The 14,938-nt window shown below is 41.4% G+C and overlaps 1 protein-coding gene across 1 annotated transcript; it reads right to left on the bottom strand.

The window, feature by feature from the left end:
* Window positions 1-3,201: 3,201 nt before the first annotated feature.
* Window positions 3,202-14,462, bottom strand: LOC118777111 (LETM1 domain-containing protein LETM2, mitochondrial-like). Its single transcript, XM_036527846.1, has 11 exons — window positions 14,127-14,462; window positions 12,861-12,926; window positions 12,085-12,529; window positions 8,868-9,011; window positions 7,898-8,035; window positions 7,217-7,420; window positions 6,757-6,876; window positions 6,347-6,466; window positions 5,806-5,910; window positions 5,351-5,422; window positions 3,202-5,086 (listed from the first exon to the last, which is right to left on the bottom strand). Exons 2-11 carry the CDS (start codon window positions 12,911-12,913, stop codon window positions 5,033-5,035), a joined length of 1,455 nt encoding a protein of 484 aa, XP_036383739.1. The 5' UTR covers window positions 12,914-12,926; window positions 14,127-14,462; the 3' UTR covers window positions 3,202-5,032.
* Between the last annotated feature and the right edge of the window lie 476 nt (window positions 14,463-14,938).

Below are 14,938 nucleotides of genomic sequence, written 5' to 3'. Positions count from 1 at the left end.
CAACGTATCATCCTCAGAAAGTGTTTGGAGATCTTTTGCATTTCATTCTTCTTTGCTCCAAATACACCAGAGCACTTACAGAAAATGCAGAGTGCTTTCTTGTGAGAACAGGTTGACAAAATAATATTTCAATCAGCAGGCTGAACTACTTGGATTTAGCTGTCATTAAATAGTATTCATCCATGTTTAGGGCTGCTCTTGGAGCAGTCTCAGCACAAATGCAACTCTGTATAACATTGACATCTACTGGTGATATTTGGAAACACATAATTGATGTATTCTCTTCTATAAAGGAAATGCTGAGAAAGGATTCGACATATCTTTGCAAAATGTAGAAGTAATGCGACATTTTAATTTGAGGCAATCTAATCTAGCAATAGCTTGTCATCTTTGGTACAACTCTATGCTATGAAAACCATGTACATATATTTTCTTTATGTTGGCTTTGCATATTTCTCAGTCAATGCTGCATGTAAAAATATTATCACATTTTAATGATGTAAAGCAATTAATTCCTAAATCTTTTCCAGCTTCTAAACTTAACTTGTCTTAACATTCAGAAGAATGAAAATGTAATAGGAGTAAATGAAAAGAGCTTGTAGTGCTTGGGCAATTCAACTGATTTCATGGGAAATTAAATTCTAGATTAAAAGGTATTAACATTACAGTTACCATAATACCAGAGGTGAGTTTCCGTATTTTATCTTTTGCCTGCCTTTTACCTAAAACACACCTTACAAAAGAGGCTGTGAATCTGAAGACACAATTACACTGTATTATGCAAGTGTCTTTGTTAAGGTCTTGTGGTCAAATTATGTACAAGCTCATGAAAAATTATGAAACCAGGTAGATGTAACAGTTATCTCATTTTACATTCTTCTGCATTCTTGAAAATGCTTGTCATTTGTGTTCCTATGAACAATCTTTATTCTGAAACTTATCTGTAACTGTTATCACTTTCATAATCTCTGTATTTTACACCACTTCCTTTTTATGACATAGGGCTGACCACTTTCTGCCATCATAAAAGCTATGTACAACATGTATTTTCTGAAATACACAGTAAGTATTCTTTCAAGAGTTTCCCTCCAGGTGACCTTGGTCTAACTCCTGGCCGCATTTTAACCCTGTTGATGTCTGTCTTATCACTTCTTTCATTTTATGCTGAGGAAACACAAAATGGCGGGTTCTGTACTGAACTAAAGGCCCTACTCAAATGCAAGCACACAGAGTACCAAGGGGGACTTGTCTGATTGACTTAGTTGCTCCACAGCACAAGCAAGATCCCCACTATACTTCGAAAAGGCTGACCCCTTTAACAATACAGTATCACTGGGCATCCAAAGCAAATTTTAGCCAAGAATTTACAACCTGGTTTCAATTCAATGCCAACTATAAACTAAGATTTGATGTTAAATGTTTGTTCTCCGCTGAATCATGCAAAATGTTGGATCGTGCAAAACGTCCACTCTTTATTAAAACTGACATAATAGCTTTCTTGCGACATTCTCACCGCAGAAGTCCTTTCGCCGTTTTCTCAGGGCTCCGTGTTGCAGCTGAAGTGAAGCAGAATAAGGCAGTAATGAGAAGGAAGAGGAACCTGGTGCACACGCAGCAGTGATCCTACCCATCTTGGAGAAAATCCCCAAATTCACAGCTTCCAAGGAAGAGGAGTTGGCGTGGGGTTCCAAAGCACTGTCCTTGTTATGGAAGGCATACTGACGTCTTCCTCTGCTGGCCAAAGTTCTCAGGTTCTCCTCAGGGCCAAGCAAGGCAGCTCAGTCTTGGATATCCAGGTGCACTGCAACAAGTAGGACAGGAGGGCAAGATGGAGGTGCTCTGAAAAGATTCCGAGGGGCTTCAGAACAGCAATGCTTAAGGGATACGTGGTGTTACCCTCCACACGCGATTCATGGACAAGGAGGTGGCCTAGGCCCTCTATAGGCTACAGTGAGCTGGGAGCCACCCCCTCTGGCAAGCAGACTGATAAACTATAGCACAAACAACACATTGTACTGCCAGGCCAGTGTAATGAGACTCACTGGTCCAGGCTCGTGGACACAAGCACACCATTCAAAACACAGCCAGAAACACAGAACTCTCTGATTTGTACCTTTGCCAGCTATCCTGACAGATTGATGCGGACTGATGTTAACATTAACTACGCTAAAACAAGAAGCCCAGGGACCTAAAGGTAATTTTCCTTGAACGCATGTCTCAGGTGAGAACACTGGGACAACACTGTACAGTGTGTGTGTTTAACACAGAAATGGGAAACGTATTATGAAGATTCTTTTCTTCACAGCAATTGTTTAAATTGATTTCAGTGAAATAATGAGACATGAGACAGAGTGCAAGTTCGAGGGTTTGCTCATTTTAATTTTGACAATATTGAACTTCCTCTCCAATATGCCTATTGAATACAGGAGTAAAAATAGTGAATCATTTGCATGTAAGTACGATACACATATGAAGGCAATGCAGTAGGATGGAAATGGCAAGCATGGGGTTTAACTGACATCTTAAAAACCATGAAAGCATCCAGGTTTACCTAATGGGTAATGTGCCAGGGAACAGACTTGTGACTTCATCATAGCCACACTGCTCCCGCTGCAGTGATATCATTACACAGTAAAGCCAGCTTGAATGCAGGTCCATGGTGTTAAGAATGCTCATGCTTTGGGCAAGCCACAATTACAGTATGAAAATGGTAACAGTCTTGCTGGAGAACAGCTTTGTTTCTGAGGCTTGTTGTTTTTCCAACATGAAGTTACATGGCACCAACAGGCTAGATGAGTCTCAAAACATGAGTTCCACAACAGGATAGCAAAGTACACAGGGAATATTCCAGAATTTTGAAGCTCTAAGCTATGTCATCCTACTTTGGTGATGATAAATCATCAATTTCCATGGCATATTGCATGACTAACCCCAGGTAATTTAATTTCTATACCAGAACGGTGACGGCTTAGGACACCGCAGTATTTTTTGAAGTCTCTCAAATAAATATCTGACTATTTCATTTAAATTTCACTTCAAAATATAAACAGCAAAACAATGAACCCAAGTCTGCCTGCTCTAGTCTGTAGGGTACTAAAAAACTGCTGGTTTCTTGTAAACAAAACCATTCAGTTTAAGAGCAAGTGGACTACTGCAAGGGTTCCACTCAAAAAAAAAAAAAAAAAAAAAAAAAACCTGTTGATTGTTTCAATGACATTCCTTAATTGTGTTAACTAAGAATGGGGAAGAGCAAAGAAAACATTCCACAAAATCAGCAGTAAAACTCGAATGGAGCAAGCACTTCGTGTAACCTTCTCGGTCACAACGACTACATAAATCTTTGAACCAAGTATACCAAAATACACCCTTTTAGTAAGGAACTGCAAAACGGGTAGGTACACTGAAAGGATTGCCCTTTGTTTTACAATTTTTCAGTCAGCAAACTGACCTGTGAACCACCTCTAGCATTAGCTAATGTGCAACATCCACCGATTCAACGCTGCCTGTGATGATATCCTCTGTCCTCCCAGGGTTTTAAACAACCAGCTGGAGACGAGCAAGCGCAGAGGTCAGCTTTATGGCTAAGGGAGGCCTGTCGGTCCTTTCAGCAGAGGAGAGGAGCTGGAGAAAGGGCAGTGTGCTGACATGCCAGTGAGGTAATCTGAATCAGTTAAACTGAATTTGGGAGGAAATCCAGGTCGGTGTAAACTTCAATTTAACACACATCTGACAATCACCCTGTTTTGAGTGGTTTTCTCCAGCACTAAGGCAATACAAAATCACAAGCACTGAACTACATACATATATATACATATATATAGTACATCTAATTTACCCCAGTGGTATGCCTTTTCAGTTTTTCATAATTGTATTTTCGACATTTTGAAATTAATACAAATCTTATTTTACAATAATGTGGTGGTGTATCTATTTGCGTTAATAATTTTGTACCTCTAGTTCCTTTTCATGCTCCTGGTCAAATAATTTATGATCATTTACAAGATCAGGGCCAACAAATCATGGAGGACAATTACCTTATTTTGTTGACATGTAAAATCATTGTAGTTTCTATCAGTTTTCATACATAAGATTAGTAAATTCATGGTGAATTCACTGAATTTCAGATTTATATCTCAGAGTAAAGGGGGGGAACGGAATATCATTGCACAATATATACACTGTATATTTAAATATAAAAATAATTTTACAGACTAGTTCTGCACAAAGGCAGAGAGTGGAAAGCTGCATGACAGTATTGCAGAATCTCCTGATGGAGGACAGAATTTCAAATTCCTTATAAGAAAAATTTACCAGTGTAAATTTACAATTCTCAGCTGCAATTTAAAACAACAGTGACACTTCAATCAGCCTCATGTTCAGATAGCCCCACGCAAACAAAAACAATCAAAGAGTCAAAAGTTCATATTACTGTACAACGCAGCTGTACTTAAAATATGCCAGACACTGAAAACAATGTACAGTGCATTTACAAATATACAAAATGTGGTTCGACTACCAGGAGTGAAACTATTGAGCAAGACAAAACAAAGTAATGTTATATTTCGTGCTGCAAAATTATTTTTGAAAAGTTTTACTCCAATGAAACAGCTCAATTTCTATACGATTTTTTTCACCAGAATGTGTCAACGCGTGAAAACGAAAAACTTGAAACCAAAGGGAGTGAGTTGATTTTTTTAAAAATGCACACCTAAAACAAACTTATGTCTGAAAGAAAAGTGTCTTGCATTCAAAGTCGGGCTCGCTGGCAGAGGACTGACTCAGTCATGGACGATTGGAATTGGGAGTGGTGTCTGCCTTGGCAGCCAGGCTCCGACGTCCTCAGGTCCGGGGTAGGAGCGTTCTTCTTGGGCGGACTGGAAAGTGGGCCTGTGGCCTTTGTGATCTCAGAGTGAGCGAGTTGGGGGGGGGGAGGAGCGGGGGCATTGCACCCGGTTTATAGCAGCGCATCTCGCTCTTCCCTTTGCCCAGAGTGGGACAGATCCCTTCAGCCAGTCCTGGCCCAAACTGGCCCTCAGATCCCATTGGCGCTCATCTTGCTTTTCTGGGACACCTCAGCACCTTTAGCCTGGAGGGATGAAACGCACAGTAAGCCTCCCCACCACAACAATGAAACGACCACGTGTCACAGAGAGGTGTACGGCCAATTCATCAGAAATGACACACAGCTTCACTACGTTTTGTGATGCTTGCCTTAGATGCCAACATGGCAGCTCTTAACAGTTACAATGGTGTATTTGTGAAGAAAAACAAAATGGGAGCAGCAAACATTGATGGCACTGCAATGAGGGAGCATGAGTGTGTCATAAGCTGAGCGACAAAGGGGATTTACCTGTATTACTTGAGCTGCAGTTGGTGGTTTTTCTGGAATAATTTGAGTGGATTTATCCCCAATTTCTTCCTCCTTGAAAACCGAAAAAAAGTTTAATAACAGTAGTGCTACTCAGCAAACAAAGCATTTCAACTGCAATGCAATCAATGAAGCAAAAATAAAATAATTCAGACATGATAATCAAAAAAAAAAATCATATCCTCCACTACACCGGGGCCATATGTAAATACATACACAGCACCAGAGTTGAATATTCAGACTCTTATTAATTTCCCATAAGACTTTCAGTGCTGAAAATCCCAATATTCCAACTCCACTCTTTTTTCCTGGATTTAACATAACATTACAAAGACCAATACAAACAAATGCAAAGTATAATGAATTTGCCCGTTTGTGTGGAGAACTTACTATACTGATGTGTAAATCTGGACATGTATATAAATGTGCCAACTCACTTTTTTGTCCTTGACGACCGGGGCAGAGTCCACCAGCATATCCGCAGAGGCTGACGCAGGCTTTTCTTGGGTCTCAGCACTTTCAGATGAGGGTGGGGTCACTTTCTGAAAGGCAGGAGCAGCCAAAATCCACATGAAGTTGAAAGCCATTACGTAATCTCACAGTTTGAATTTACTTTCATCATCTTACAAATTGAGAACCAACATGCGTGTATTAATTATTTTATGTGTAATTTCAGGTGTGCATCTGTCACAAAGCTCACAGTGTACATATACTTGGTATATTATAAATGAATTATAATAATATATGATACTGTACTACATTTTACTATTTATTTTCTTATTAGACACTGCTCTTTGTAATGCATCATACTGCCTACATGTTAACATACTGGAACACATTGATACATTCCTATAGCCTGGTCAGAGACCAATGTTTAAGCTAAAAGATGATATTCTGCCCAAAACAGAATACAGTTTTTCCAAATCTGTAACCAACAGCCCTGTGTCTGATCTCAGGTTTTTAAAGCTGTTTGAGTACCTCCAGTTTGGGCACAGGTGGGATGACAGGGGCCTTGGGCGTGAGGTCTGTCAGGTACATGGCCCGGGACAGTAGCAGGAGGGATGGCGGCACATTCTCTTTCAGGTGCAGATCCAGCCACTGTTACAGGGAGTAAGGAGATTACAGTTCAAAGCAGCGGACAACTGCAGACCTGCCTGCTGAATAAGCCTCCATACTCAGGTACAGAGATCTTCAATGAATATGATCTTCAATGAATGTCATCTGAGAACACTATAATATCTGTAATTAGATTAGCCCTAACTAACAAATAGACAATATCTTAAATGGTCTGCTGTGGGTAGCTTTATGTCTGAATTAGAGTTGCCTCATGCAGTATTCATGAATCCTGGCTGCTATGGCTACATCCACAATGGCAGGGGGCAGGGTACCTGTTGAAGCTGCTGCCGCAGCTGATCGGTGGTCAACCCCAGGGACCTCATGCCACGGCTCCTGCAGGCTGCCTGGAGCTCGGATACACTCATGGCAGCCACGCCCTCTGTTGCTATCATCTGTGAGCACAGGCGTGCACACGCACACACACACACCGGTTATGCAACAGCTCAGTATGCACATTGCACAAGAACAATCGGAACAGAAAAGCTATCAATGCTCTTCCATCTGCAGCTTGGATCTCACAGCACAAAGTTTCATTTCAGGAAAATTTGTTAGGGGGAAAAAAATCTGCAGTGTTGCAACCCTGAAGAAATATTTCCTACATGGCACTTCCTCTCCTTGAACAAACGTAGGGAGAATTCCGTGTGTTTATGACTTGAAGGCAAACAGAAATATGCAAAACCTGAGAAAATAGCAAGACGTTCATTGAGAGGTTAGGCCCCACACCTCCCTCACCTCATCGTCTGTTTTGATGGTTCGCAGTTGCATCATGAGCTGGAACCTCAGCAAGTTATTGGTGCCGATGGGCTGCAGCTCCAGCAGCTTACACAGGGCCACCAGCTGGGGGCGCTCCAGGTGCTCCAGAGTCAGTTCATCCTCAAACAGCTTGGAGAATTTAACAATATCCTTCGTGGTTGGCTGTTCTCCTGTATGACGCACCTAGGGGATGGGACACAAGACGCCTCTCTGAATCAGAAATCTGACCTGCCAGGAGGTACTCATACAGGTGTCTTCCGCTCAAAAAACATTCCTAGGATTTTAGGTTTGCAATTCCACCTGTGTGTCAATTGCTGCAATAATTAACAGCCTTGTTTAGTCTGGATTGTAATACAGGGCACTGGGGGACTGAAGCTCTATAATGTAAACTTCCAGTGTCCTTCATCATATCGTGGCACGCCGAGACCTTTGACCTTCTCCTCAACATATACATTTCAGCTGCACGGCTTTGAGTTAATGACTAACACAGCTGGGAGATAACATGACACCACGCCGTCTGGGGATGATTCAAAAACTAGAAGCCGTTCAACCCCCATGCTTCCTCATTCAAAACAACTTAGATATAACAGGAGAGGCAGAAAAGGGGAGCGTAGCCTTGCAGGAGCAAGCTGCTGCAAGCAGTGTAAGAGGATTCTTTACCTTCTGAACGTAGGTGGAGAATCTCTGGGTCTCGTCATTGGTCTGGGCTTTGTTCCTCCTGGCCATCTCGGCGATGGTCTCCTGCAGGAATTTAGCCAGCTCCAGTTTGGCAGCCAGGCCCTTCTTCTGCTTCTCCTCCTGTGGGGAGAGAACAGAGGTCAGTGGTAACTCCAGCGGCCTTCCACCGCAATGCAACAGGCTACTGTCCAAGGGGGTACAGCCCTATTTTAAAACCACTCACAGAACATGACAAAAGCCTGCTTTTGCTTCAAAGCACATGTCAGCCAGGCTTTGACTTAATACAGATGAAGCCTCGATTTAACCCCAACTGCATGATCTGTGTGTTCCAAGGGGCCTGTCGATTAGAATATCCGATGCATCCAGCAGACAAGCACGAGGAAATTTCACAGAATCACTGGGCCATCAAAAACCCAGCTCACAGCAGCAGCAGAGAACATTTGACCAGACAGGTCCTAATCCTACCCATGCAGGGAGACTTTTCTCCTTAGCTACTCATTTTTGAGTGCTGTCTTTCCTCAAAGGAATTTAACTCAGGCTCACCAGTAGGCCTCTGTACCATGTCAAGCCATTTCCACTCCTCCATACATGGAATAAGGTACAAACAGAAACAATGGCTATGTTCCCATCATAACACTAATGTGGCAACATTTTTGCATGGCTTATCGAGGTCAAAAGGTCAGGACTGGAGTGGTGAAAGCAAGTAAGAGCCTAGGGTTGTTTACGGTCTTCTCTCTTGAGCTCTTGAAATAGGTTTGAATTCTTGAGGACCAAGAGAATATAAATATCCATTACTATGGGAGATGAGTGTATTGGAGTTCTGAAGTGCAGAACGTATAGCTATATCAAGATGTAACTATCATTGGTCATTATAAAATACCTACATACAATACCTCTGTAGAGCAACTGAAAGCACCACCTTGCCCTTAAACTAACAGATAGGTAGACTTGCCTTTTTGGTCTCAGTTTCAAAGGTGGAAGGCAGCATTTCCGGGAAGAGCTTGAGGAAAACTGGCAGCAGGAATTCCATGAAGGGGACGATGATGAAGACCATGAATGGGACCAGGCGAAACAGGTCGGCACATGTCCGCATCAGCTGAGGGGAGAATGAATGGTGTCATGCACTCACATCAGTACACAATGGCAGTTATCCAGCACAGTCTTCAGTGGGGCACAGTATGCAAACATGCTCTAAATAGCTGCCAGCAGAACAGTTCTAAAAAGGCTGACCAAAAGGTATTTGTAAAGCCCAGTTTTTCATGCAATTCAGTAGATGGGCCACTCTAAGTAAGCAAACCTGGTCTCAGAGAGACTGCACTTTGCACTTCTTTGTGTATCCTTAGTTATCATTTACATGACATCAATATTTTTTTTCTCTAAAAATGAAATTAAATTCAATTTAATCCAGAAGAGGCAGTGCATGATCCTACATATATCTGGGAAAAGGACTTTGTCAGCACCCCTTACCCATGGCTTTCAGCTAAAAGACTCATCTCTTGATACATATACCATTGAAACTGGGCACTGATGAATTTGTTCTCAGTGCTCTATTCTCATTTGCTTGCTCTGAGGATTGTCTCCTCAAATACAGCACATTTTAAATCCAAGGTAATCTGGATTGCTCAGGGCTCAGAACAGTATCCACTACAGTAATGAATGTTATGAATTAAAATATAAAAATGTTTTTCCTTGGTTTCAAGGGCCACAGTAACCTACCTACTCTACAGGCATCCAAAAAACAATACATGGGTATAACATAGGTGAATCCTAACCCAGTTAAATAAACAGGACCTAAGGTTTACCAAGGTTTTTTTTTTTTTTTTTTTACAAATATTGCAAGGTAGTTCATCTTTTCACGTGGTCACCCCTTGTTAAAAACAATAACAACGAATTAATTAATTATACGGTGGACCATATGTTTAACCAATGACCAAGTTTAAGAGGTGCTGAGGGACTTATTTTTGATTTATTTTCATAATTTCAGCAGAAAGTTACAATGATGTCTGTGAATCATGAGCAGCTTCTCATGGGGAAAAAAAAAATCAAACACTGCCTTGCTCCAGAACTGTCAATAGTGCAGACTTGAGACAAGATGAATTCCCCAACAACAGCTAACAGTCTCACAAACAATATCTGAAAAGGTCACAAGTGGTGAAAAGCAACTCTGTGGTCTCTAACAGGAGGGAGGGGCAGACCCAGTGACTGGCATAGGTACATAATTTCAGACAATTCCAATCTAAGGTCACTGCATGCTAGCTAGTAGCTAGTAATCAACTGGCCATCATCCTGTCAAATTTTGTTTGAAAAATAAAACACTCAGCCCTACTGGGGAACTTTGGTAGGTTACTCTTGGGGTTAATGCAGAAGCCTACACAGTAATAAAAATATACTCTTTTTTATTTTAAACATACTCACTTGCTATTTGTTGCAACCCTTACCTGCATATTCAATATCCCCATCTCAAGAAGAAAGTAAAGTTAGGCTCTCATATAGAAATGATGTGAATATGCATAATATTCTTGAATGTGGGAAACCATTGTTAAACATAGAGTATTTGTAAAAAAAGAAGAGAAAAACATACATTGTATTTTAGTAAACATTCCTACAAATGACCTTTCCCCCAGCTATTTTTTCCATAATGGTAACAATACATGTTGGAGCTGGAAGAAATGAATGCAAAATCAAGGGTCAATAGTATCCAGACATACTAAGTGCAATGTGGAATTAAGTGCCACCATTTATCTACTTGACAACTTCCTTTTTGGGACCAGTAAGTGGACACATACATCTCTTAACTGCGTTGTAATAACAGTGTGGGGTCAAGCAGTTGTCAGGGAAGAGGAATATATGTGTGTGTTTGTTGGTAGTGGAACTGCTCAGACACATTATTTTACAGCTAACTAGTTAGCAATCAGCAAGACTAATTGCCTAGGAGCAATATGGGAAAGGAAGGATAGAAATCCTCAGAATAAATGCAAAAGGCCATAACATCATTAAAAAGAAGCACACAGAGGCTATAAAGTTAGGAAATTTCATTAAATTTCAAGATGCAAACTAGTTTGTGTATTTCCCAGCAAAACGTTAAGAGAATGCAATTAAAAAAATGAGAAAAAACTACTTGTTAGGTAAACCGTTCTGTGGGAATTTACAGGGGCAGATTCCTGGAAGTGAAACCACACAGTCTCCCCCTCCCAGTGACTGCAACTCATTTTTGCCACACATCATGCCAGCTGGAAACTGTCTCTCAATGGATAAAATTTACTTCCGGAGTCTTGCCTCTGCCACGCTGTACAGTATCTTTTCTATAGTTTTTCCACACAGCTGTGCAGGTTAAAAGTAGCAAGTCACTTGTGACCTCTAGTCATCTGTTGATTCCAGTGAGAGAGTTGAGTAGCCTATACAAGGCAGGGCACACCCAGAGGAATACAGAAAGATGGAAGTATGAAACATCCAGCTAGTGGGTTCATAGTGCACAAAGAGGGTTGGCTGTAGCAACAAAGATTACATACATTTTATCATACAGGTTCATCATGAGACCATTCAGAGGGTTGTTTTAAGATATTGTGTTGCCCAAATTAAACTTAAAAAAAAAAAAACTTAAAAACTAAGTCACTAACCTGCTATTCATGATCAACTATGGCATCTCCTCTACATCAAGACATCCTTACAGACAGCTGTCCTGTCTGACCCTAATGCATAAAATAAACTCAAAACTGTAATGCACATTCCACTTGTTAATCGCACTCTAACTAGACTATATTCCCATGAAGAGTATTTGAAACAATAAAGGACTGGTTTAATAATATTTCCCAGTTAAAATACACCATGTAGTTACTATATTACAGAAAAACATTGCCTGAGGCCACCCCCTACCAACTTCCTCAATATCAGAGGGCATCATTTCAAACCATGCACACCCAATAATACATCATCATGCAAACAAAAAAAGCTCTTGCTGATGACAACTTTGGCATTTCATCCTGACACAAACAGAGAAGCCAAGTGGCATTCCCAGCTGTTCCAAGGTGGTTAGATGCAGAAATCATACAGATGGATGATAATACTGAAAGTCAAGGGAACAGTAAGAAAAAAATGGCAACGCTCTGCTCAAGAAATGATCACCAAGACCAGGCTGTACAGTAGAGAAATGGTCAGTGCAGGAGCCATACCCTTCTCCTCTCTCGTCTGGTCAGCTGTTGTCCGTGCAGTAGCCTCCACACCATCCTGCCAGCGATCTTGGTGTCGATTCCCAGAAGTCGAAATCCATTGTAATAGTGCTTCAGCTCGTCCAACACCCTGTGGCCCAGGGACTTCTTAACTACTACTTTATCTGGTACTTTGGGAGCCGGAGCAGAAGGGGGAGGTGGTGTGGGAGCAGTGGGGTCCTTCTCATTATCCTCCCCTGCAGACTTCTCCTTCACCTCCTGGAGCCACCTGCAGGAGCTGTGCAAAGACCGTGCTGGTATGCAGCTGGGCCTGATGTCTCTGAAGTGGGCCGGAGTGCTGTGCCTCGTGGACAAAGCAGTCCAATTGGTGAGATCTGGGTGGTACCGAACATATGCCGTGGATGGGAGTGAGCAGCAGCTATGCCTCTTAGAGAGCAAGTAGGATCCCCTGCAATTGCAAAGCCAACCATTAATCACCCCAGCAAACCTGATATATGATACCAAAGGTATAAATCGTATGGATATTAGAAACTAACTAATAAAGAATAATAATAATGAAAAGATTAGAATGTGTGTGTGTCTATGCACGTATGTATGTACTTGCACAAACAATTTGGGGTTTTCTATGTACCAAACTTACTTGTCTACAGTTTTGTTTTCCAATATATGACTGACAACACCTGTTAGATCCATACATAAAACACATGTTTCATTGTAAATGGGAATTACCCACGAAACTGAGTCTTTATAATTAATTTTCAATAATGAGGATTTCTCACCTTGATCTTGTCACTGCAAACAGCACCTGAGAACTGAACACTGCCATGTTCATCGCAGATCGAGGTCTACAGAAACATGAAAACCAATTCACTGAGGAGTAAAAGCTTTGCATCATTAGTAAAAATCAAATATTCAGATTTCAGACTCACTATAAAAAAGTACTGGTACTTACGCACACTGGAAAATGTTAATGCATGCTTGCACGCAAATTTGTACTATTCCAAATTTACAAAAACATTAAATCTTTTTGTTTCGTGAATATTTGTTTTCATAACTTAATTACTACAAAACGCTCTTCTTCTAAGGGGTCGTGGTCAGCACCGAAATGAAAAGTTACTCTCGCGTATTGCTAACCTCGGACAACAAAGGCACAACAGGCCAAACGCCGCAAGGTGCGGTATTACCTAGCACGCTAACTGGTGTTTTTTTCCGAACAACGCAACAACTAAAAGTAAGTTAATTTTGGAAAGGTAGAGTGGTAAATAACTGAGACAGTTTAGTTGAACCTTGATTCTTGTATCCTTGCATTGATTTGCATCTGTTCAGGGATTTAGCGAGAGCTTCAAACGAAGCAGCGTTAGCTTATTGGCTAATTGTTAGTGGCTATCAGCAAACAACTAACCAAGGCCGACTAGCCACATTAGATGGCTAACAGTAACACACAAGCTAGCTGCTACCAACTAACGTTAGTTAACGTAACATCTCATTTGAGATGCAAACGCTAAAGAATCTGTGTACCGTGCAACGTACCTTGTGCTCAGCTACCCAATATAGTATAATTTTGAAAAAATGCAACCTTGCCGGCAGTTCACAATGTACGATTTGAGAGCTAACGTTTGATAGATTGTGCTGACACGTATACATACAACGTTGCCTGGCTAAATGGTAGGAAAATGCGGCAGTCACAAGAGATGCCAACAGTGCACCACAGTTTACCATCATAAGGTACCAAATGTTCCCTACCCTGCTACGTAGCTAACGCTAGCTGGCCAGTTTGCCGAGTGCGACTTGTTTAACTGGCAAGCTAGCTTGCTGGTTGCCAGCTTAGCCTAGTTACAAGCATCAGCACACGGATGTATGCAGCTAGCGGTTAGAGTAACTAGTTAGCTAACGTTACCGCTATGTTGTTAAAACAAAACGCCACTTGCAACTCGTTTCGTTAGTGACAGCTAACGTTAGCTAGGCGTCTAAAATTGGGTTCACCATCACCTTCCTAAAAATATCAGATAAAGACAAGTGACAGCGTGGTCTGTCAAATAGATTACCTTGGAAAATCCTGTATCCTGAAGAACTTTTACCTAGACGGCTACCATTTGATTCGTCGAGTTGATGGAATTACTGGTTAAAAAATGGAGTTCCGTTTGGATGAACAGAGCTCCCGAACCTCCTCAGTCAAATGTCCTACTTCGGCAATAAAGGACTGGTCCTGTAGACAAGACGATAATCCATTAAAAGTGATGAGTCGATCGGTGCGACTGAACAAGAGACACAGAAACAACGTCTGTTGTGATAATAAACCCATTTACGAAGGGTTTATTATTTTTCTTCTTTCTCACTGAAGCCGATCGCCCCGCTAGTACAGCTGGGCCCACAACACCCCGCTACTGTAATCGGGAGGTTATTGTAGGTCATACAAACTTGACTGCGCCTGACGCATTTGATCAGGCGAGTAGAGGAACGCCTTGACTAACATGGACAAGCACCAATGACCGCACTGTATATTTTCCCATGCCGTAATGACGTAGGCCAATCCAGTCTAAGGACAGGATGCATGGATACGTGCAGCAGGTACTACCCATACTCTCGCTGGACAGGCCTAGTTTGGCTACTCTGCAGCCGTTTGTTTGAGTTTAAATATTTTTCAGGAGGGCACATTTGGAAATTGCATAGCACTAAAATAGCCTACAGTATTAGCTAACTGGCTGAGACACCTGCGTACCCGTATGTTTTATTAAGGCTGTGTTTAAATTAGCTGCTTGAATGCATATATACAGGCTCACTATAACTGTACCTAGTGAGATGCTTTATTATATGCTGTGTCAATATCTGATATTAGACACATTTTCTTCCCCGTCTT

Source organism: Megalops cyprinoides, chromosome 4, assembly GCF_013368585.1.
Source record: "Megalops cyprinoides isolate fMegCyp1 chromosome 4, fMegCyp1.pri, whole genome shotgun sequence".
Taxonomy (NCBI): Eukaryota; Metazoa; Chordata; class Actinopteri; order Elopiformes; family Megalopidae; genus Megalops; species Megalops cyprinoides.
Note: the sequence above shows the minus strand (reverse complement) of the source record. Positions and strands in the feature narration are given on the sequence as shown.

Coding starts and splice junctions, on each gene's coding strand:
- LOC118777111 (XM_036527846.1), bottom strand. CDS start 12,913: ATGAACATGGCAGTGTTCAGTTCTCAGGTGCTGTTTGCAGTGACAAGA. Junction 6,877..7,216: donor CCATCAAAACAGACGATGAG/GTGAGGGAGGTG, acceptor CTGTGCTCACAG/ATGATAGCAACAGAGGGCGT. Junction 5,423..5,805: donor CGGTCGTCAAGGACAAAAAA/GTGAGTTGGCAC, acceptor TCGGTTTTCAAG/GAGGAAGAAATTGGGGATAA.